The sequence below is a fragment of the Carettochelys insculpta genome, chromosome 16 (genome assembly GCF_033958435.1).
Source record: "Carettochelys insculpta isolate YL-2023 chromosome 16, ASM3395843v1, whole genome shotgun sequence".
NCBI classification, from domain to species: domain Eukaryota; kingdom Metazoa; phylum Chordata; order Testudines; family Carettochelyidae; genus Carettochelys; species Carettochelys insculpta.
In genome coordinates, this window is record NC_134152.1 from 25,903,577 (window position 1) to 25,928,914 (window position 25,338).

Consider the following 25,338-nt stretch of genomic DNA (forward strand, 5'->3'; position numbering starts at 1 on the left):
AAGACCAGTAACATTAATGCATTATATTCTTTCTCAAAATTCTCAGATTGGGAATTATTGCCTATTACAGGTTGAACCTCTCTCATCCGGTACCCTTGGGACCTGACTGGTGTTGAATGAAATAATTTGCCAGACCACAGGAGGTCAATATTGTCTAGCATATTACCAATACTCCCACTGCTTACTGGGCTTTTAGAAGACACTTGGGCTACATCTACACTACAGAGATCTTCCAAAGTAAGCTCTCCTGAAAGAACTTCTTTCAAAAGAGTGAGTCCTGACACAAAAAAGCAGATCAACAGAATTCTCTGCTCTTTTGAAAGAGAGCGTCCACACAGCCCCTGCTCTTTCAAAAGAATGGGCTAGGGATAGAAAAATCAGGCCCCATGAGGACCACTCTTCTGAAAAAAAGGGCCTGCGGAGCGTCTACGTGTGTTTTCTTTAGAAAGAAGCTTTTGAAAGAAGGCGCTCTTCCTGAAACGGGAGTGGAAGAGTACTTTTGAAAGGAGTGCCACATTCTTTCGATTTAGTTGCGAAAGAATGCTTTTTGTGTGTAGACGCTCCAGAGAAACTTTGGAAAGAGCCCCCTTCTTGCGAAAAATCTTTTGAAAGAACTTGCTACTGTAGCTGCAGCTTGAAAGCCAGGACCGATGACTGTAAACAAACTTCATGGGACCAAGGCAAACTTGGCCACACATAAGTGGTTGTCTGGTTTACTAAAATCATGCCAGATTACAGATGTTGCCAGATGAGAGAGTTCTGGATTAGAGAGGTTCAACCTGTACAAGCTAGAGAGGACACCAGAAAACAAACTGTGATAGCTGACTGGCACATGTTCTAGACATTAACTCTCCAACTATATCTGGTAGTGTATAATATGCAAAGTGATGTGTGCCAGCAATATCACACATCCATAAAATTGTGTTCCTAGGCTCCCACCACCAAGGGGTACAATTTATATAAATTTAGGAATAATATCCACACCTTCCAGAAAGGGAGGAACAAAAGCTGTTTCACACAGGCACCAAAATAGCCACTACTATGAAGGTGCTTTAAAAATGACAATCAATCATAAGCTAGAGGTAGCTTAAAAGAGTAAAAACAATTGAGCCACAGGGCATTTCCTAGGGATATAGAAGAGATCAGGGTTAAGGCCCAGACATGACTACACCCCGCCAGTCATTAATCACCAGGAAATGCCTTTGTCTTGATCATTTACTATTTAAAATCATAGGCATTTGAAACAGAAAGACCTTTTGTATCATCTTGTCCCTCTCCTACCACGGTCTCAGAGGCACTCTTGCTTGCAATGGTAAAAAATTTTGCTTTAAACTTGCACTGAGTCCATTCATACTCTCGCAGACATCCACTTTTGCTAGTAACTTCAACGGGCACAGGATGAGAACTGTTGTGTGAGAGAGACCTGCAAAAATGAGGCACTGCCAAAAGAAGCACCATATCCTCTGTCAAGCAGAAAGGCTACAGAAAGACCCCTGAAATACTTAGGTGAGGAATGTACAAATGTGCACCACCATCAGAAATCATAACCTCTCTCAGGGATGCTCTGCTAATCAGCTGGGTGGCCTCTGATTCTCTTAAGCAGCCACCTAAGTACACAACTTCAAGGGAACACTGCACCTGGCTCATGCCACCCTGCAGGGCAAGTTCTGCTTCTCAGACTTCTGAAGATTATTGTGTGCAGTTTGGAGGGTCAGTAATGATGCAGCCCTGGTGTATAAGTTTATAATCAGTGGGAATGCTTTCTGAAAGGGGGCCTATTGTCTTCTAACTTCGGAAACATTACTGTGACTTACCACCAGGTAAACAAGATCAGGGTACAGAACACAAATGTCTGATAAATGTGTATCTGAACAACACTGCTATTCAGGTCTTCACCTAGAGCCAAAAAGCATATAGAGCAGTGCACATAGGAGGATGCAAAGGAGGCCTTCGTCCATTCTGCTTTTATGCCAGCTGTGTGCAGGGCCAGCCCCAAGGTTGTGCTCATCTGCTCTTTGGGACCAATGAGGCAGCGGAAGATCGCTAGGATATGTGGAATTCCTTGCCTACCTTCTGTGCTAGCTGCAAAGAAGGGGAGGTGGTGACATGGGGACATCAGTACAAGCTCTCACCCTTAAGAAGATTCTCCTGTGCTGGGGTGTTATCCTTTATGGCTGTTTACATTGGCTCTAGGCCAAGATCCCATGGACACTATGATGGTCTACCAGCTCAGGATCTGGGCCTATATGGTTCGATCTCTACACAGTTTTAGCATTTTATTTGCTCTATTTTAATATACCCAGTCCTGCTCTTGTACTGGTGGCAGAAAAATTACCTCTTTCAATAGGTGAGCTGTAAAGGTAGATCAGGTGTCAATTTTTAAGGAGTGATTTAAAGATACTTGGCCTTGACTATTCTGTAGCTTCTGTGGGAAAACAACGGAATTAATACACATCCTGATGCCAGATTTTAAGGGGCCGTTTGTGCCAAGCACTGTGGATGATTGCCAACAATGCACTGTTCTCCTCCTTCAGACATGGCAGTGTACAAGGCAATAAAAGTCACAAAGAAAAAAAATGTTGCATTTTAAAGATTTTTTCATTCTACAAAGCTTTCCATTATCTCTTCTCTCTCTGAAGCCAGGAAATGTCCACTGAGTCAACATAAAAGTGACTCTACAATGGGTTATTCATCAACTGTTCATATTTGTGCCTGACCTTAATAGTTATCATGTCTTGGGAGCAGACAGAATAGAATGCCACCACCTACGGAATGGACAATATTGAACGCAAAGAGAGAAAACAAAAAGAAAAGTGGTAAACTCCCCACACCTTACCTCCAAACTCCTTTCTGGTGAAAATTGTTTCGAGCTGTTAATGTTGTTTTACAGCCCAGTTACTCCTACCACCATCTGCTACTTTGTGAAAACATTCTGTAGATATTGAAGTAACCAGACCAAGCAAAAGTCTGAGGCAGACATCATAATTAAAGTCTCATAACTAATGCCGTGACCAGGACTGGGCTAGCAGCTGCAACCAGCTAGGGCAGTAGCTTCAGAGGAACAAACAAAACGTTGACTAATTTGCAGTGGGAATGGAATAAAATACTCCTTGTGGGGTTTGATGATATGCTTCCCTAGGGGATTCTATGTTTATTTTTTTACAATACCTTCTGCTTGCTGAACTTGGTACATCCAAAAACAAAATTTAGCAATTCTGGAACACTGTAAAATATACACACACACAGAGCTGCCTTTTCTTTCAGTGTACACTCTGCAAAACTGTGGGAATTCACACCAAAAAGCCACTTGTCCTGCTCAAAGGGGTGGGCAAAATCCATCACCACCTCAACAGTCTCTTTATGAACCAGGGCTAAAAGCCATCCCTGGAAGGTAAGCATTTTTTTTGTTTGTTTTGTTTTTTTAAGTATTTAGAGAGATGGACTAATTCCTCCAGAGTCCAGAAAATCACACATACCCCCTTCCAATCAGTTGGAATGTTATTTATACAGGAAGGCCCCCAAGTTAGGCAAGGCTTGCATTCTTGTGCACCCTTGCATAACTCGAATTTTGTGTAAGTTGGGGGGTGCAGAGCTGGGAATCAGGCAGCAACCTGGCTCCTGGCTTCCCAAAGCTTTGGGGGAGCCAGGCGTGGCTTCTCCCCATCTCCCCCAGCAGAGGGAGCTGGGGGCTGGAGCGTTTTTGATTTGCACTTAACTCGCGTTAATGCAAGTTAAGCGCAAATCAAAATCCTGCATACTGGAAGATCATTGTATAGGTATATGTCAAATATTGTTTACTTGTATTATAATATTATAGCATAGGTACACTGAGATAATATTCAGGAGCTGTGAAACCAGAGCTAGTACTGCTGGGACTGTGGGCACCTGTAGTTTCGACGTAAAGCATTCAGAGCCACAATGTTCTTGACCATACCAAGTAAATAGCTTGTAACGGTCTGCAAGCAAATGCTTCAATCCCCAGAAGGCTGTGCACATATTCTGACAACCTCCTGAAAATCTTCAGAGACAGACAGCCTGATTCTGCCAGCCTTACTCATGCTGAGAAATACATTAGCAAAGGGATTTCAGTGAAACTTGAGTAAGGTACAACTTGGGGCAAATAAAGATATCAGAATAAGGCCCAAAACACGCCTAGGAAGAAAAAAAGAATTTTTCTAACTAAACATGAAGTGTGGGTAAATGTTGTACACGGGGGAATGAATCCTAAAACCATCCAACATTCTTGATGTTTTAGAAAATGGAATTGTATATAGACAATAATTAACACTGGATTTACATTTCAGCACCAACTTCCTCCGAGTTTTCAATGTATCCCCTCCTGGCAACTGGCAAGGCCATTATCATGAAGGGTGTGTCAGTATTTCCCGTATAAATCTCAATTTTCAGGGATTTAAGGATCAGCTGGTGTAAATGACAGCTGAATGAGACTGGATGCTCCATACAAGCTGTCATCCCTCATGTGAATTAAGACAATTCAATGCAAATTTGTTGCACTGTGCATAACGTATGCAACAAGGTTGGTATTTTTACATATGTTAAGGTATTCCAGAGCTGCCTTCTGCAGCTCTGTTGATGGAATCTAATCAAACAGCAGGCACAACCCCTGAGGCATTCTTGAGGGACATAGAAGCAGGATAAGGGCTCATATACACACACACTGGTATGCTGGCACTGGGAGTCATCAGAGGCAAGTGAGAGCAATCAGGACACCACATGTCTGCACCAGTTCCTTGATGCATTTTGTCCTTTGGGATCACACTGACAGGAGGTACAAATTACAGGACCCCTGAGGCTGTTTTAATTTATACCTGAAGATCAGATACTCAAAAGCTGGGCTGGAGCTCAAAGGAATGCCCAGGTGAAGGGCATTAAGCACTTCCTTTGAACACTGTACGCCTCAGATGGGCCAAGGATCTGGATGTTAAAAATTAGGGCAAATAATAGTTTAGAAAAAGTTATAAAATGTGGCCAGTAACTTTGAATTATAAAGTACCTCAGTAGGCATTGTCGTCAGTTGCCATCGCTGGAAAAGAGTCCATTTGTGTGTAGGTGCATTGCTTCAGACACCCAACATGGAAAATATTGATCATACAATCAACACTGAAAACACTAAGAAGTCAAGACTTCTTGTTGTTCTTGAAGCTACAGACTAACACTGCTACCTCTCTGATACTGAAAACACTGATCTCATTAAAAAAAATTAAAAAACAAAATATCTCTCTCCCCCAAAACTGTGTTGCTTCACATTAGCTATTTATGAAAGCCTTAATTTGCAATTGTACTATAAAGCCATGTGTAGCTTCTACAATATGTAAAGCTTCATGTGAAGAAGGAAGGATAGTAGAGTTAGGACAATAGCCCAGAATTCAGAAGATTGGGCTCCATGTTCTGTTCTGCCAAGGACTTCCTGTGTGACCTTGGACATATCACTTAGTCTCCCTTAGGCCTCACTCCCCCATGTGTATAAGAAGGATAACAGCACTGCCCAATCACTGTCAAGACAGATACTTTAAAGTTTCTGATGTGCTCATTAACAGGGCCATATAAGAGAGATAAATAGCTAAGACAGGAAGTAAGAGTCACTAAAAGTATTAACATAATATTTAAACAACCTGATTTTAGGTTATAATGTCTCCTTTTTTGAAAGTTATCGTCGCCAGAAACAAATGCCTGCCATTTGCCAGACTGGCTGGGCATATTTTCTGCAATAATGTGTCAGATGCGCACATGGATTTTATATTATCTTCCTTTTTATATTATCACTTTTAATAAAAATCTTTATTTTCACAGTCAGTTTACAGGCAACTCACTGGTGCATGTATAATTGGGAATGGGTGATTCACCCAGGATTAATTGAGATTGTGAGCTGAAGAGTTTTTCATTTATTTATGTGACAAACCATGGTCTCCTCAGCAATGCTAAAAGTGCTTGCTTTTACTATTGAACGTTATTGTCAAGACCCAGGATGCAGAGCAACACCTAGAAGTTCAGTTCATTGATCCTGATTTCTTCCATACATGAGCAATGAAATCTACAACAAACTGATCTGGTAAAACAGATGGGAAATGCCCACAATCAGGAGTTTTAGCAAATTAAATATTAAAATGTCCAATGCAGACATTGATTTGTCGCAGAGTTTAAAATACATGACTGTATCACAGCAGCTGTAAATATGGGGGCAAGGAAGGAGACAGGAAAAGGGGAAGTACGAAGGAAAAGCCAGAAGATACAGCAGCTGAGAGAGGGGATGCAGGTCCTTTGATCTTAGCATACATGTGGGAAAAGGGGCAGAAGGACCCAGCTGCTTTAAATTGGCCCACTGGTCAATTACCACACATCAGTCCTATCAAAAAGGGCTTGTTCATCTGCACATCTACTAATGGAATATATGCCATCAGTTGCCAGCAACACCCCTCTGCCATGTACTTTGGAAAATAGGATCTCTGAGAGACGATTAAAAGAACTGGGTTTATTTAGTTTGGAAAAGAGGTGGCTGAGAGGAGACATTATTGCAGGTTTCAAATACTTAAAAGAGTGCTACAAAGAGGAGGGAGTAAAACTATGCTCCTTAACTCTGAGGGTAGTATAAGAAGCAATGAGCTTAAATTGCAGCAAAAGAGATTTAGGTTGGACATTGGGGAAAACGTCCTAACTCTCAGAGTGGTTAAACACTGGAATAAATTGCCTAGTGTGGCTGCAGAATCTCCATCACTGAAGATGTTTAAAAGCAAGCTAGACAAACATCTAACAGGGATGATACAGATGGTGCTCATCCTGCCATGAGAGCAGGGAACTGGATGATCTCTTGAGGTCCCTCCCAGTTCTAGTATTCTATGATTCTATGAATGTGTCAACATAAAAGAATAAAGGGACACAAGTCAGACATCACGAATGGTAACATTCAAAAACTAATAGAAGAGACTTTAACCTTTCAGGACAACATCTTTCACTTCATGCATCTGACGAACTGAGCCCACAAAAGTTTATGCCCTAATAAATTTGTTAGTCTATGGCCGTGTCTACACTAGCCAAAAACTTCGAAATGGCCATGCAAATGGCCATTTTGAAGTTTACTAATGAAGCGCTGAAATACATATTCAGCGCCTCATTAGCATGCGGGCGGCCGCAGCACTTCAAAATTGACGTGGCAGCAAGCCGCGTCAATTTCGAACTGCCGCGGCCGCCCACATGCTAATGAAGCGCTGAATATGTATTTCAGTGCTTCATTAGTAAACTTCAAAATGGCCATTTGCATGGCCATTTCGAAGTTTTTGGCTAGTGTAGACATGGCCTTTATGTTGCAACAGGACTCCTTAATTTTTTTTTTTTTTTTGCTAAAACAGACTAACATGACTACTCCTCTGAAACGTGTCTCCAAGAATTTGTTGCTGGTGATAAGGATCTTCTCCTTTTTCTTCTCTTGTTCTATGATGGTGGTGGGTGGGGCAGAGGAAGAAATGATCTTGAGAATTAGTTCCACAGAGTTATTGTTCCAAGAGTGAAGTGTGTTATTTTATAATCTATTTTGTGCCACCATTTTCCAGAAGAGGTCAGTCTCCCACACAGCCAAAAAGTACACCCATGCAACAGTTATTTTGTTGTTAAAATCTTCTAAAGGCCAGGAAATTAAAATATAGGACCTGATCCAATACTCACTGTATTCAATGGATAGATTCTCACTGATCTTGCTAATGGCTGGGTCAGGTTTGTATTTTGCCGGGTGGGACTCCTGAATTCACACTGGACTTAGAGCAGCAACTAAACTTTAAGTGCTTGACCTCAAAGGGACTTAAGCAGAAGCTTAATGTTTGACACATGCTTAAGTACTGCCATAGTGTTATCACAGTGCTTAGAAAACCCAGCCACAGACCAGGACCCTACTGTACAAACACGGCAGTGATGGAATGCTGAACTGTAGCCTATGTGCGCTGTAATACTTTAAAAGATTTACTGGTGACACACAGACATCACTTGTTGCAAGTGCGCTGGGTAAAATAATTATTTTGTTGTTAAAACCATCAAAAGCCTAGGAAATTCATGCATTTATTATTATTGTGGTTGTTTTCATTTATTGCTTTAGGTCTATTAGAAGAAGTTGTGGAACTGTGCAGCCCTTGACAAACATACTCACTATCAACAAAATCACGGTGACACTAAGCAGTTCTGATTGCAGCCTTTGAAACTCCTTTTCTAGACAACATTCATCTTCCTAATTAATAATTAATCATGTTGTATTTTAAAGAGATTATCAGGTGTGATAACGGAGTGTGCCTAAGGCAGTGACTTCATTAACCCAGACGGAAGAGGTTTACTTTGTAGTTCTCCTGCTTGTTGTAGGATTATGTGCCAGAAGGGTCTCTTGCAGGTAACAGTGTCAAAGTGTAACAATTTAAAGCAGGAAACAATTGGACTATTATTTATTTATGTTGGTTAAACAACTTTTACACTGTAAATCTTCAAAGGCCTGTTTGGCAATAATTCCCAAGCCTATATTTACCACAAGAAGGCCTAACATATTTCCCTCCATGTTAGTGCTTTTAACCAGAGCTATGTCTACACAGCAGTGTTATTTCAGAATAAGTTATTCTGGAACCCTGTGTCTACACGAGCCCCTTCCTTTTGGAACGGGTATGTTAATGAGTGGGTTCAAAAGATGCTAATGAGGCGCTGCCATGAATATGCAGACCTCACTAGCATAATGGTGGCTGCGGCAATTCAGAAGTGCAGCTTTCGAATTGCGTGCCACCCATGGAGATGGGGACCTTCTGAAAAGACCACCCAGTTTTCGAAAGCCTCTTCTTCCTATCTGGTGTTAGGAAGAAGGGGCCTTCGAAAACTGCGGGGTCCTTTCGGAAGGTCCCCATCTCCATGGGCAGTGTGCGATTCGAAAGCCACACTTTCGAATCGCCGCGGCCACCATTATGCTAAATGAGGCTCTGCATATTCATGGCAGCGCCTCATTAGCATCTTTTGAACCCACTCATTAACATGCCCCTTCCAAAAGGAAGGGGCTTGTGTAGACCCAGCTGAAGAGATTTTCAGGAATAACTTATTTCAAAATAGTGCCTTTACACACACAATGCGTATGGAAATAGTGCTGGGAACTTTCAGAGCATACTCAGGGAAGTTGCATGACATATCTCTGTGCTTAATAATGGCAAGTAGCTCTAAACAATCTGATCGCTAGCTCAGTGATTTGAGCATTGGCCTGCTAAACACAGGGTTATGAGCTGAGCCCTCCAGGGGACCATTTAGGGATCTATGTAAAAAAGATTAAAAAAAAAATCTGCCAGGGATGGTGATTGTTCCTGCTGTGAGTGCAAGGCACCAGACTTGATGACCTTTCAAGGTCCCTTCCAGTTCTGTGACACAGGTATAAGCTTCATATAAAGAGAATGGTGGGAGCTGAAAGATACGGCAGTGTACTTCCCAACAGTGGACACTTCCATTTCCTGGCAGCTGACACACATAGACAAACTTTCTTTTAGTTACTGTACAACTGAGCCAATCTTGGGGCTGGATTTACAGAACAGCTTATAAAAACTATTTCTTCTCTCACTACTGGCATCTGTTAACTTTCCTAATAGCCTGAATAGCAGAAAACCATAATCGTCCTTTCTTCTGGTAACATGGCTCTGATCCCACTGCCACTGAAGTTAATGGCAAAGCAACTAAATGAACTCAGGGGGAGTTGAATCAGGCCCCATTTGAATGACATTTTATTTAGATTGACATTGCTTCACTGGAGTTTTAAGTGAGCAGGTTACTATTTTAAAATGGTAGCTAAAAATATTTGCTGTGTGTGAAGTCCAATGAATAAAGCCTCCCTAGTGTGTGCTGGGTAGTTTATGACAAAAGTGAAAATTTATTTGTAAGAAACTGTACATCTGTTATGAGTTCAACTTGCCAAAATATAATTCTTTTATGGTAACAATTGTTGCATGGCGCTTAAAGTTTTGCACCTCTGTGCCAGGAATCTCATATGGGATAATTCTATGACCTTGGAATCCAAGAGATACATTCCACATCTGTCTGGTCTGGGAAAGCCTGAGTTTGTTGTGTGAAAAATGAAGTGGAAAACAAGAACTGTAAATGCCTGAAAATACAAAACCTGCTGCTTTGGTTATTTTTTTAAAACTGTTTCAACTTAGTAGTAAATAAATCTGAGGCCAGGAGTTATTTCATTACTATTAAAGGTTAAAGCCACTAGTGATCTAATTATTTAATTATTTTAAAGTCACTATTTTTAATTATGAATTATGGCACAGAAGGTTAAAAAAATAAAGTGCATCCAAAAACAATTTTCTTTGCCATTAGCTATTTAAATTGAAGCAAATCTCGATGGAATCTGCTGCTGACTGTAGATTTAAATTAAAAATGAGGTGCCCATTATAATGCAGGAAGACATCATACAGGTGTTTATGAAAACTTAGAGGCTGTGTCTACACTTGCATTCCTCTTTCAAAAGAGGCATGCAAATGAAGGAAATCAAAAATGCAAATGAGGCACTGATATATATATCTGGCACCTCATTTGCATATTTTTCTTTTGAAAGAAAAAACAGTGTGGGGGGCTCTTTTGAAAGTAAACCCCATCTTTGAAAGAACCATGCTTCCTATTTTGTTTCAGGAAGAAGGTTAAATAAAGAAATCTAAAGTATGTATTTTCAATAATTTTGTACAGGTATTTGTATATTCACAGTACCTGAAATGCAAAGTTAGAGCTGCACTGAACCACAAGATATTTGAATTGTTTTGTTAATGAATACCATCTATACTGTCACAAAAGGATATATTGGTCTTATTCATTTCTTTGTTATATGTACTGTATCTAGGTGCTGCAAAATGGTTATTTCAACACATGAAAACTTAACTCGTGCAATATCTTCCCCTCCATATTGAATAGTTGTTGTTTTATGAGACAGACAACATATACGAGTTTACAGAACACTAGTACTTCCTGAAATGAAAACATGGCTGCAAAACTCACAGTTAAAGAAACATATAATTACGACTGGCCACAAAAATCAACACAGATGACTGCCAAACCAATAGCACCAGAAAACAGTTTGAATGTCAAGTGTAAGAGGTATAACATACTAATTTGCCAAATCAAAAATTAAAGTTACCATTTGAGCACTGCTGAATGTACAAATTTATTTGGACAAATCGGGGCAGGTGCTACCCCATGTATAAGGAGTGTTCCTGTGAAAAGCCAGTATGATTAGAATATTAGTGATAATGTAATAGAAAAAAGCAATTATGAAGGTAGACAAAATAAGGTTGGCATATATAGCATAGGGCTTATAGTTGATAACAAAAAACTATGGTGCCAGCTACTTAAAATCTGTGGCAGGGAACCTTACATGGTGGGAACTACAAAACTGTATAAACTTGGAGACTCCTTTTGGGACAGACTACAGGCAGCATGCTTCAAGAGCATCGTGAAAGGCAAATATATTGCGAGCTAGGTCAGTGCCTTTTTGTTCCCCACCTAGGCTCACAGTGTGCGGCCCAGTAGCCAAGGCAGGCAGCTGGGGCTCATTAAGAATCAATCCGCAGCAAAAAGGCTAATCAGACTCCTGCTGCCAGTTAAGGCCTTCTGGCTCACTAGAAAAAGTTTCGCCCGAGGCAGAGAAGGGGAAGGAGATGAGCAGCAGACCAGGAAGAGAGGTTGAAGAACTGAGGTTTTGGATGACAGACGTGGCTCAGCAAGGTACAAAGAGAAGGCGCTAGAGGGAACCAGTGAGAAAAGTGGCCCAGGGAAAAGCTGCTGTGTTTGGGGCAGGGGAAAAGCCCCATCAGCTGCCTCCCATTACGGGTCCCTGGTCTGGAGTCCAGAGTAATGGGCAGGCCTGGACTCCCCCTCCCACAGGAGAGCTGCCCTAGTGGAAGGACACGGGCATCAGAACCTTCTGAAGGGGTCTTGCTCCCCCTCTTAGGACTAGCCTATGATGAGAATGGCTCGGTAAAGGGAGACCCTTGCCTCTGGTAAAAGCCAAAGGCAGTGTGGAAGGGCCACCTTGAATCTCTGAGGTACACAACAAAATCCACTAAAGTGCAGAACCCCAAAGGGGCTGACAAGGGACTTGTCACAGACATCAATTCCAAGCCTCTGTGATCATTTCAAAGCTTTGGAAGCTAGGTAAAGCTGCCTTTTCAAAGCATTCACCTATTTTACATAGTAACTGTAGAAATGCAGAGGTGGAAGGGACTTCATCAAAGAAGACCTCATCAATTCCAGCTCATGTGCCAAGGAAGAACCAAGTAAACCTAGATTTCCATGGCAGGGGTTTCTCCAACCTGTACTTAAAAAAATCTCCAATGATGCGGATTCGACAACCACCCTTGGAAGCCTCTACACCTTAATTATCCCTATCGTTAGAAAGTTTTTCTAATATCTAACTGAAGTCCTCCTTGCTGCAGATTAAGTCCACCACTCCTTCCCCTACCTTCTGTGAACATGGAGAACAATTAATCCACGTCTTCTTTATAACAGCCCTTAGTATATCTGAAGACTATCCTGTCCCCCACCAGCTTTCTTTTTTCAAAACTAAACATATCCAGTTGTTTTTACATTTCATTATAGGTCAGGTTTTCTAAATCTTTTATCCTTTTCATTTGTCTCCCTTGTACTCTCCAGCTTGTCCATACATTTCCTAAAATGAGGTGCCCAGAACTGGCCACAGTATTCCACATGAGGTCCTATCACTGCCGAGCAGAGTGGGATAATCACCTCCAATATCTTACATACGATACTCCTGTTCCCCAGAATGTTGTTAGACTTTTTCGTAGCTGCATCACACTGCTGACTCATTTTCACTTTGCAGTAGTATAATGTATATAATAAAAATCCAGTCTAAAATTGCTGCTGCATAGTGTTGCTGGGTACTGTTAAGCAATTGCTTTATCACACCCCAAAAGTGACTGCATTTCAGTTGCATGTGAAATTATTCCTATATTTATAGCATGCAAATCACTCAGTAACATTTGTACAGTATTTAGTGGTGGAAGGTCATAAATAAAAAGCATTAAGAAAGGAGTTAATATTTTTGGATCTATGTAACGGCACACCAGCCAAACCACTTTCAACCAAGGTTTGCAAAATAATTTGTTCCTGATGGCTCCGCTTACATCTCCTGAAAAAAGTTTTACCTCTGAGCCACATACCCTTGTAAAATGAGATTCAAACTATAAACCCAGAAATGCAGCAGAACAAGCAGGCACATGTGTAACTTCTATATGAAATAAAGGGTAAGGGGGTTCCATTCCTTAATGCAGAAAAGACAGGCGGCTTCCAAAGTGAGAAACATGTAGCTGAAATTCTAGGAGTGAATGGATGAATGACTGGAGGGATAGAAAAACAGATAGTACATGAGTATGCAGTGCTAGTGCTTTGCTACACATTCAAGTCTTTGCAGCTGTTCTGTTAAGAAGAGGAAAATAAAGGCCCTTGGTAACTCTTAAGCAAGTTGCCAATTTTCCACAGTGGATTTGAGGGCTAAGAAAACTTAGTTAATGCTGTAGCCTTTTGCTGCTCCACGTAGCCACAAAAATGTTAGAAAAGTTGTAGAAATATACACTGTGCTGTTTGACAAATATGCTATATTTTCCACATGTTGCTTACATAACAGCTGTTTCACTAAATAAAATATGTATTTTGTGGTAGATTTTTAAAATCGGCCCTTCCATTTAGCATCCATAGTATTTTGTGGGAACAAGTAATGCCATTAATTAATGCCATTTAGACGTTAACTACCTAATTCACAGGTGCAATGACTTTCACTCAAAATTTTGTGAGCTTTAAAAGTGAGGAATCCAGGTCCCAAGTTTCTTGTGTTTTAGCACCAGCATAAAAAGGAAGGGGAGAAGGGTTATATTCATTGTGAGCCACATTCTGGCTGTTTTGTGCAGAGGCACCTGCCTAAAATCCCAGAGAACAGGGAGCCAAAGGAGCTCTGGCTGCCCTCAAAATTATGAGACGTGGCTCTGCAGGCCCTTAATGATTCTTGAGTGAGGCTTACTGGGTATTCAATACCTTTGTATATGCACATTCACTGAGCTCTAAATAAACAGCCAGAACTCTGAGATGTGGCTATATGGAGTGAGGGTTCTGAATACAGTAAGAACATGGTCACACACTAAAGCTGCTTTTGTATTTCAGAGACATTTTTACATTATCTTCTTGCTCCTAGCCACCTTACCGATTTGTGTGTGCATACACGTGTGTGTGAATGTTCGATTAATAGACTATCGTAATATTTCTGTCAAAAGTGCCGGGAGGGAACACCCATCAACATCTGCTAGTGAGGCAGAAGGGAGATGGTGGAGCTGAAAGGGAAGCATAAGATAACCTCCCAAAGGATGTCAATATTCTCAGCTTCCTGACAGGTCAGACTGCCTGTGTGAGAGCAAGTGAGAAAGCAGCTCAGCCATCCACATTAGTTTAAGCAAAGCAAAGGAACAGTTTACCACCTGTCAGTTGCTCGGTTAACTGCACCTCTGACCTCTCCTGGTTTCTTTGAATGCCCAACCACCCAGTCCGGTCTTGAGGCAGGGAGGAACTGTGGAGGGAATCCCACCTCAGAGCCAGACTTTGAGGTGCAGTTTTCAGGTGTTAGCTGTGATTATCTCAGCAAGCCCGAGTTTGGTTCAGTACCTGCAGTTCTGTTCCTTCTGAGAAAACTCCCTTAAAGCAAAAGTACCATTTATTTAAAACCAAAACATTTCAGAGAAAACAGATCTCAAAACTGACAGACTATACACAAGCCTAAAGCATAAGCCCATGGCTGGGGGAGGCCCCAGCTCCTTCAGCCACTCCCACAAAGCCAGTGTCTGTATTCTAAGTCTCCCAGGAAAGCAGACACTCTTTCTCTCCAGAGGAAGTCCTTTTCCACTGTTCAGTGTCCTTTTGATCTCCATGGTCCCAACCTTGGCAAACAGCTGGGTAACTAGGGGTTGGAGTCTTGAAGCCACCTTTACCACTCATAGCCATTATTTTGGAATTGCCCTGCAAGCATTTGTTAGGAGAACGCTTATTGTCACAGGTTTCACTCATCCCTGGAGCACCTCTGTGTAGCTGGGACAAGCAAATAACTCCACCTGGCCTACTGCCCCGACCTGTCTCTCGTTCGTGCTGCAGCCCTTCTCATGCACCAGGAGTTGCTGGGCTTCCTGTAAGTGACTTAGCAGCTGCCTCTTCATGGCTTGGCCCTCCAGCCAGGTCACTACAGTTTTCCCCTTCTTGGGTATCAAACTCCAAGCAGGTAGGGGAACCTGTGTTCACCCTCTACTCCAGCTTCCACCTTAGGGATCCCTACACCAGTGGCCAAGGTCTGCACTGTCTCAAACCATGCTGCGGTTTCTCCAAGCTTTTTCCTATTCCATCTCAATGACATTTCTGCTCCCCCATCCTTCCGAGTAAACGCTTTCAACTCTCTCCTGGGTTTCCTCTTTCCTGCCCAGAGCCCACCCTACAGCCCCTTCTGTTCTCTCTCCCTGGCTTTATGCTAGCCCCGCCTGCTCCTGCTCAGTTGGGCTGTATCATCCAACCAAGGGGCTGATGGAACTGCTGGGTCCCTGGGCAAGATAGGGAGTGGGGTGGGCCTCAGGTGCAATGGGTGTGGCTGGACTGCCTGGACTGTGTTGTGTCCCCCACCCCCGCCTGCCCACCTCCTCACAACTAGCCTTTGGCACCACCTAGACTGTGCCCCACAGCCAGCACTTAGCAAGGCCTGGGGCTCTGGCAGTGATTTAAAAGGTCCAGGGCCCCAGCTGCTAATGCTTCCACATTAGCAGCAGCTGGGAGCCCTAGGCTTTTTTGAGTCACCAGGCCCCAGGGCAGTTGTCCCCTGTGCTCCCACCCTCCTCGGTGAGGCTGTCCTCAGAGATTATCTGTCAATTTACTCCCTCCCTCAGGTGTGGCCTTTCAGGTGAATTAGTCCCTTCTGAGCCTCATTCACCCCACATTAGCCTGCAAAAAATTAACACCTTATCACAATTACCCAATGCCATCGTGTTGCCAGCTTCCCCCTCTTAAACTAGACCAGATGATTTATCCAGGTAATCTAACAAACCAGCGTATCTATACAGTATTTCCACTGACCATGCCACATACAGTAGTCACAGCATTCCAGATCAGTGTTCTTAGAATGGATAGCAGCTCCACCCCTGCTGCTCTTCCTCCTAGAAGCCAAGGCTACAGATTCTGAGCTCCACAAATTCTGGAGTAATTCCTTTGACTTCTGTGGAGTTATTCCAGATTTACAATGGATGAACTGAGATTAAATGTAGCCAACTATTTTCATTACAATAGCTTGAGCGTAACCACACCAGGAGAAGTTCTGTTAGACAGACACACTTACTTCTGTGATGATGAAAAAGTCATCTCCTGGCTCTCCCTGCACAACAATTTTCTCTCCATCTTCAAACTGGACAGGTTCTAGCGCATCTGCTACTGTAAGGCGTTCCCACTTGTCCAAAGATTCTAAAATGATAAGGACGCAGCTTTACCACAAAAGTGTCTAACTTTGACAAGGGATTCACATCTAACCTCATACTTCTGGTTCTACTTTAACAGAAATATTGAATGAATGAAATTGTGATCAGTTTGCTTTTATTTCAAAGGTCCCTTCTACCTAAAGCACTATTAAGGGATACATGAACGTATTCACTATCTATGGGTGCGTCTACACTAGTCAGCTACTTCGAAGTAGCTGGCACAACGTCGAAATAGCACGTCGCGTCTACACGTGCCATGAGCTATTTCAACGTTGAAATCGACGTTAGGTGGCGAGACATCGAAATCGCTATTCCTATCCGAAGATGCAAATAGCGCCCTACTTCGACGTTCAACATCGAACTATGGCATGTATGGACGATCTGCATCCTGCTACATCAAAATAGTGGGGTCCTCCATGGCGGCCATCAGCTGAGGGGTTAAGAGACGCTCTGTCCAGCCCCTGCAGGGCTCTATGGTTGCCACGTGCAGCAGCCCTTAGCCCAGGGCTTCTGGCTGCTGCCACTGGGGGTCCATGCTGTGTGCACAGGGTCTGCAACCAGTTGTCGGCTCTGTGGACCTCATGCTGTGCAGGCCAAGTGTGTCTGGGAGAGTCCCTTTAAGGGAGTGGCTTGCTGTTGCCCCAGAAGGGCTAGTCCAGCCTGTGACCCCGTCTGTGGGCTTTGCTGGCCCCTTATTTCAACGGAGAGTGCTTGTGTGTGTGGATGCTCAGCATTTCCTTCCAGGGCAGCTTCTTTTGACATTCCCCGTCGCTACTTCAATGATGAACATTGATGGCACCAGCCCCGGAGGATGTGTAGACAATATGCATCGAAGTAGCCTATTTCGATGTTCTTACTTCGAAATAGGCTACTTTGACATAGTGAATCACATGGGCTACGTCTACACTAGCACACTATCTGTGTGATTTCTGATGTCCAAGATGAAGTGAATAATTTTAAAAGTTAGGTAGGAACAGTTAGATAGTTAAGTCTTCCATGGCCTGGTCTGTGCTGCCCCTAACTTGGAATGTATTTGAGCAGACTCGGAGTGATCCTATGATACAAGTTTTGTTTGAACCTAGCTGCGAAAGGATGGTCTTGTGAGATGATCCCCACAGCACCAGAATGGAAGTCAGAGCAGGAGAAAGCTGTACTGGATATACAGGCTCAGACTTCCTCCCTGCTGAGGTGATTCTGTTGGCTCTTTGGCATAAGGAACTGTAGGAATGGATATTTTATTTTCCAAGGCTGGTCTAAAAATGTTTTACATCTTCAAAGCAGAATTTGCTAATAAATATTAAAATGCCTGCAACACAACTTCATTAATCTATGCTAATGATGGGTGAATGGAAATTTTATTATGAATTACAGAATTATATGAAGTTGAGAGTTATAACCACTGATGTTAGGGTTTAATTTGGCTTATTCTTTATTAAATTCTATGCTGCTTCCTCTTTTGTTATTCAAAAGCTGCGTAGAAGCATCATGGATAAAGACCAGTTTTGTAGCCAAAATTAGGCATTTTCAAATAAACCTGTGACAGAATTCAGAAGAATGTACTGGGTCTAACAAAACTAAGTGCTAATAAATTCAGAGGTACAACATTTTTGGGTGTTTTTTCTTATATGCATTTAAAAATAATGGTTTCATTTATTTTGTTCCATGTTTACATAATAAATTACTTTCCTATATAATTTATGACCTTCAGTTTGCAAACATAGCCCATGAAAACACTGTAAATACAATATTCAGAAAGTGTACTGCTTAATTAAAATATGCATAAAACCCTTTTGTAAAGACTGGAAGCACTGGCTTTCTGATTTAAAAAAGGAGTCAGTAATTAACAATGAAAAGAAAGAGTCCCTTTAAACTTTTTCTTCAGTTGGCTTTATGAAAAATTCAAAGCTAATTGTAGCTCTAGTCACGAAGTCTCTCTGTTGTCTAAAGGGACTGTACCATTACAAATACATTACTTAATGGTATTTGCAAATAAAAACTTCACAGAGGAATTTACATGAAATAACTGCTTAAAGTTCTTCTAGTTTTGGAGATAAACTCATACATGCAGATAAAGTATATTATATATAGACTGCGATCTTCACATTTTGCATATCAAATCTTTAATTTCACATTTAAACAGCCTCACAGGAAAGTTTTCAAAGTGTTAAAGTTATCATTTCTTGACGTATACGTTGAACCTGTGCATCATAATCTCAATATGTCTGAATGAAGTTTGTACAGCATTTCTTGCAAAATGTCACAGTTGACTAGTTAGAGAAAGTATTTAAACTTGGACAAGTTGTACTCAAAACATCCAGTGTTTACATCAAGAAATTACTAAATTCTGATTAAATTAAGGTGGCAAATTGAGTTACTTTATCGGTACTGTACTTCTGAGATTTTTCAAATGACTATTCAGTTTGCCAGCTGTCATCTACTATTTAAATACAAAATATCCTTAGATATGTCTGCTAAATTCTCAATGCATCCAGAACACTGCATATGTTGTCTAATAACTTTCTGTGTTGAAAATAAAATCCAAATTTGAAGTCTTCAATCACTCCTTACTGGGGAAAAACTTGTACAACAACAAATAATGGTATATTTTAAAGTGGCTGAGCTGAAGTCTATGGAAGTTTTGCTGAAGTGAGGACAGAGTATAAGATTACAGTATCAACTTGCATGCTTAAGGGAGTTCATTTCTGAATAACTTCAGTCTCTGAAATTACTTCTAAATGTCTCGTTGCTGTAATTGTGCTTCATTAGTGCAGGTGCAGAGATATTTTTTCTTTAGACACTTCAAATAATTTGGCATAACTGACATTCCTAATTTATGAAGACCTAAATTAAGTAATGGATAAGCCTCTTTTGCATCCTGCTAGAAAAGATGAGAACATAAATGAATGATATACCTGATATTAATCTAAGCATACATGTGTAATTGCAAATTTCTCACACCAGATCTGAGAAGTTCAAGTACATTTTCACTAAGTATTTTTTGCAGGCTCACATCAGCTAAAATGATAATGGAATATCATAAATAAGCCGATTTAAATTGTTTAAATAGAAACTATGAAACATTTTATTCAACTGAATAGTATATTCATTTATTTTCAAAGACAGACTTCAAACAGAAATTTGATGCATTTCCCACAGAATCAGTATCTCACTGTATCACCTAACATTATCCTCCTTATTAGAAATTGTTCTCCTAATGGTGATTGATTGGTCAGGCATTACGGGTTTATTGTTTTTCCTACTGAAGGCCATCAAGAACACATCCAAATTTTGTGGCTATCACGTAAATCAAAGGGAAACAAAATCCAAGGACAAGAAGCTAAACAGATGTTTTAAGAATGTGAGACTGGAGTTATTAAAGACACAGGACAAAAACAATCTAAGCCCACTCAGATCTGTGGTGTCAGTTTGTTTAGCCCACGTAAATACTTTTAAGAGGGTACAAGATTATTCCTGTAGGGAAAAAAAGTTTCTCACACATCATCTGGAAGGATTTAACAGCACTTTATAATATATTCATATTACTCAAATACCACTTCAAACTGCCCACTGTAACTCCATCTATCAGAAAGCTACAAGCAAAGTAGCTACTCAAATCAAAATCAAAATCCTATTTCCTACATAGTAAGACTGAGAAAAAATGAATCCTAGTGAGAAGAGCTGTTTGCCTTTTGTCTTTTTTTTTTTAATATGCTTTCCTTTGACTGGTGATGCTACGGTGAGGTCTTCTGCTCAACCACTTGCTACTTTCATCATCTCATCAAAGGCCAGAACCTATTCAGGCAACACGTGTGACAGAGAAGTGAACACTGAAGTCCAAAGGGCAACTGACCTAAAATGGAGACCTTGCTCAGGAATTCTTCATACATCTTTCTTTTTCTCAATGTGCTGCCCTGTTATTAAGGAGAGAGAAAGAGAAAAGACAGAACATTACATAAAGTATTTTTGTGATTTGCTCCTACAGCTGCTCTGATTTTATTTCCCCTTCTGAAAATTAAACACAGCCATTATAAATTACTTATGGCAAGATTTTCTTCATAAAATGTCAGGGTAAGCCATACCCTTGATAAGCAATGTAGAAAGGGTCAGATTCATCCCCCACAGAACTCCACTGACTCTGTGGAGTTATGGGACACCAAAAATGAATTTGATCCCCTTTCAGCTATTAATTTTACACAGCTGCATTTCTCCATTAATTTTTATATATTATTATGCACGAGGCCCCCAAGTTGGGAACTTACAATTAAAAAAATGGGAGAAAACCCATTACAGATTCAGTGTGATCTGCCTGCTCAGATGCCCTGGGATTCAGCTGGGCTCACCAAGGGTATGCTATTATTAAGTTATTTTAAGATATGTCTTTACAGTATGTGCTATAATGGTGCCCAACCTAGGTAGGCCCTTTAGGTGTATATGTAACACAAATAGACAAAATTATGATTGTTATTAACGAAAAAAGTTAGGATGACATAGCATTTTATCTGGTAATAAGTATTTAAAAGCAGTCACCCTAAACCGTAGGATCGTGTAACATACAATCTAGGCCAGGTGCGTCCAACCTGCGGCAGCCCTGGACAGCTAGTAATGCGGCCCCACAAGATCGTAAACTTTTAACATTATTATGTGATTTATATACATTAACTATATTATATATTTCATATGCGGCCCAAGACAATTCCTCTTCACTCAATGCGGCCCAGGCAAGCCAAAAGGTTGGACACCCATGATCAAGGCTGTAAGAAGGAAATAGGGACTGAAATAGCAAAAGCAAGAGCGAGTTTGAAGGCAATGGATAAAATCTGGAAAAGCAAAGCAATTAGCTTAGAAGCAAAGCTAATTGTCTTGAAAATGCATGTATTCAGTAGCTTGTTGTACAAATGTGAGACACGGGTGATAATGAAAGATTTGAAGAGAAGGATATTGGCATTCAAGAGGAGCTGTTATAGAAATATCCTGATAACAGCATGGATGCAGAAGGTCGGCCCATGACCAGCACCAACATTCATGAAGTGGCCTCTTTGCAAAAATTATTGCCCACCCCAGCCTAGAATTTTCAAATGCAAGATTTGGTTGCTTTTGTTACCGGGGAGGAAAACTTTTTCTTTGAGAGCCTTAGATCATCTATGACAGAGTTCCTCAACCAGTGGAACATGTACTCTTGGGAGGACACTGAGTTCTTCCAGGGGTACATCAACTCATCTAGATATTTCCCTAGTTTTACAATAGGCTACACAAAAACACTAGCAAAGTCAGTACAATCTAAAAGTTCATTCAGACAATGACCTGTTTCTACTACTTCATATGTCTTACGCTGAAATGTGAGTAACAATATTTCTATTCTAAGTCATTTATTTGAGAATAAGATGGTAGGAAATCAGCAAGTTTTCAGTAGCAGTCCTCTGTGATATTCTTGCATGTTTTTGTAAGTAAGTAGTTTTTAGGTGAGATGGAACTTGGGGGTATGCAAAAATATCCGACTGCTGAAAAGGGTACAGTAATCTGGAAAGGTTGAATGGCCCTTGTTTCAAGACCTCAGATTACTTCAGGACCGATTTTTTCAACTGGCAGTTTATGAATACAGGTACATGAGAGAAGTCGGGGGTACTTTGCAAAAAAAAGTTGAGAAACACTAATCTATGACCATGCAATGGAGGTGGAAGGCACAGAAGGGAGATTGTTTGTGTGGATAAAACTGCTGTGATAGAGTTCTGATGGGCAGGATACCTTCTCTTATGCAGAGTATCCCCAGCTGACCTGCCCATCTTATGAACCGTGCTCAGAGGCCTCTGGAGCATGGGAAAAACCAAGAGGAGAAAAACAAACTTCAAATGGAGGAGTTTCTGCAAACCTCGCCAAATCCTGAAAGCTCACTGTGAGACAACAGATGGAAAACTGAACCTTGTGCACTCCTCACAGTCACTGCTCTGCTCCCTGCAACCCAGAGTGGAAACCCAACCAGCAAAATTGACAGCTGTGGAAAACCAGATTGGTGGTTTAGATCAATGGGCCAGGGCATGTAGAGACAGATGTGGAAAGTGCTTTTAAAATTACTGCAGCCGCAGATGAATTTTAAGAAGCAGTAATCAGAAGCCATGAAAGGCTGCCTGGCCACAGCCTGGAGTATTTAAAGAACCAGTCAACAGACAGTAAGGTAAGAATTCTAGACATCCTGGCTGGCACAGAAGGGAAAGAGACCATTGGTTTCTTTAAGAAATGTGTATGTAAACTCTTGATTCTGTAAGATTGTAACAATGCCAAAGCAGTGCTACAGAACAGGGGTGCACAAAGTAGGAGGTGGGCCCCTTTCGAGGGCGTGAAATTTCATAAGGGGGGTGCCGCACAATTGGCTGCTGGGTCTCAGGTTCATCCATCTCATTTAAAATGTTGAAATAAATGTTGAAATATGTTACTGTTTTATGTCCGTGTATTTATATTTACATACCCATTAATAAAGTTTTCACATTCTATATATTTATTTTCATACACATGCCAAAAGGTTTATATATACATATATATATATATATATATATATATATAAAAGCATCACTGAAATTTCCTTTGGTTTGGATTGCATGAGACAAGTTGGCGGGGGCGGGGGCTGCTAATTGCACATAGGAAAAGTGGGGCCTGATGGAAAAAGTTTGCTCATTCCTGCTATCGAATTCCAGACAAAACTAGCTTGATTAGAACATTGTAAGTGTGAAGAACTAAACTGATGTTTATTATTAATTATTAATATCATCGTGATAGCACTTGCTGATTTGAACCAAGACTGAGATTCCATTTGTACGAGGTGATGTATAGAAACATGACAGTACATACAGTAAACTCGTTCATATCTGGCCCTCTATTGTCCAGAACTCTCAAATAATCGGCATTTTAACCATAAGTAAATTTTAGTTACATTTTCCATATGTACAGTGTAGTGAAAGTAAATATGAATAAATACAGGAAATACAGTATGGCCACGTCTACATGGCCCAGGTCATCAGCTCTGCTGCTATCAGAGTCATGCTAAGCAGGCTTCTGGAAATTGCAAATGGCTTCTCATTTACATAATCATGTGGCTAATCAGCATAGGGACAGACAACGGATGGGGGGTTAGCTGACAGAAGCACATCTACACAGCCTCTTTCCTGCCAGAAGATCTCTCTGCCAAGAGCGAAATCTTGCATGGATATACGCAAATGGGAAGCCATTTGCAATTTCCAAAAACCTGCGTAGCACAGCTCTGTGACCTTGGCAGTGTAGAGGTAGCCTATAAGTTTACAGTGTACAATACTACTGTTGTTGGTAAATAAATTACTCTGAATACATTTTTGTTTGTTTCTTAATATCTAAGCTTGTTTTTCTTTAGTGTTATGCAGAATATCTATTATCCAGAGTAATTGAATATCCGGCAATCTCCTGGGCTCAAGGCTTCTAGATATGAAAGAGTTTACTTCATATGACAAAGAGCCTACAGTTCAAATAGATACAACATAGAGGAGAGAAAAGAGAGGAGAAATGACTTGCCCCAGGGCACACAAATCCAGTGGCAGAGCTAGAAGTGGAGTCCAGTTTTCCTGACTCCCACTGTCCAAAACAGACAGTTCTTAAAAAGGAAAGGACAGTGAATTCTAGCAACAATAGCCTCGCTGATTTTCTTACACTGGACCTCCTCCTAAAGACCTATAATGAAGGAACAATACTGGTGGAAATGAAAAAGGAGTGAGGCTGAACCCTGTTGACACAAAGCTTAAGAGGTCTATATCATCATGCAGAAACACCTCTGTCTGACACCTAGTAAATATGGTTACCATTTTTTCCAGTGTAGGGAAGGCCTGGTTCATGTGTTTGGGAAGAAAATCTTTAAAAACTTGAACTAAATGTGTCTGAGTCTGCAGCCAACCTGGAACAACAGCCCTGAGAGGTAGGAATGGCTTCTATTCATCTAGAGAGGTACTACTGCGGAAATCAGATGCTGTTTCACAGTGCTTGGAAAAGCATAACTCTGTTTGGATGCTGAAGGGATCGCGCTCAGCTAGGGGTGGATGAACAACAGCCGTCACCCTGCGTGCCATCTCCTCTGGGGTGCCAGACCACAGTGCTGCTCAGCGTTTTATTCTTGTTGTTGTTCATCTGCCTTGACTGGCTGGCCATTTGTACTCTGCTGATGGGACTGCCTCTGCTTCTGCTGTTGTTTTTTGTCTGCCATTCAGGGGTGAGAACAGGCAGGAGCCAAAAAAAATGTTTTTCACCCTGGCTAGCAAAAGAGCTAGGGCTGCTCCTGTTGCTATGATGTACAAAAGCCAGGACACGCCCCCGTAGCCCCTTCAACCCACATTGTCCATAAGAAAGCAAGGCAAAGCAATGCCCTCACACAGTTCTTCAAGCAGTGCTAGCTGGCCATCACCTCCTGCATTCTGTCCAATTATATAAGAAAAGATTCTGTTTCCTCTCACCATTCCCCATGCACTTGCTCAGGCATGGACATACAGCAACTCAGAATGTTTTGCTGTTACCTTAGGATGTCTTTCTGGGTTCTTATTGTCTCCAGGGTGGGGCAAAGGAGTACTTAAAAAAAAACATTTCTACAGTATTATTACAACATAACCCCCCCACACCCCAGCTGCCTCTCTACTCTCTCATTTGCTCACCTTGATCATTTTTTTTTTCTGATTTGTCAACCTCGATTACTAATTTTGGTTCTCTATGCCTTAAATATTGAGTCTGTTCTGGTATGGCTATGGTCTGAAGTAGTGGGTCTGTCCCACGAAAGCTCACCTAATAAATTATTTTGTTAGTCTTTAAAGTGCTA

General features: G+C 41.2%; 1 protein-coding gene across 1 annotated transcript in view; it reads right to left on the bottom strand.

Moving 5' to 3' along the window:
* PRKAR1B (protein kinase cAMP-dependent type I regulatory subunit beta) overlaps window positions 1–25,338 on the bottom strand; it is a 147,069-nt gene that overhangs the window by 17,524 nt on the left and 104,207 nt on the right. Inside the window, exons 8-9 of the mRNA XM_075010192.1 lie at window positions 20,371–20,431; window positions 16,385–16,506 (exon numbers count right to left, since the gene is read on the bottom strand). Coding sequence (XP_074866293.1) covers window positions 16,385–16,506; window positions 20,371–20,431 — 183 coding nt within the window. The remainder of the gene's footprint in view (window positions 1–16,384; window positions 16,507–20,370; window positions 20,432–25,338) is intronic.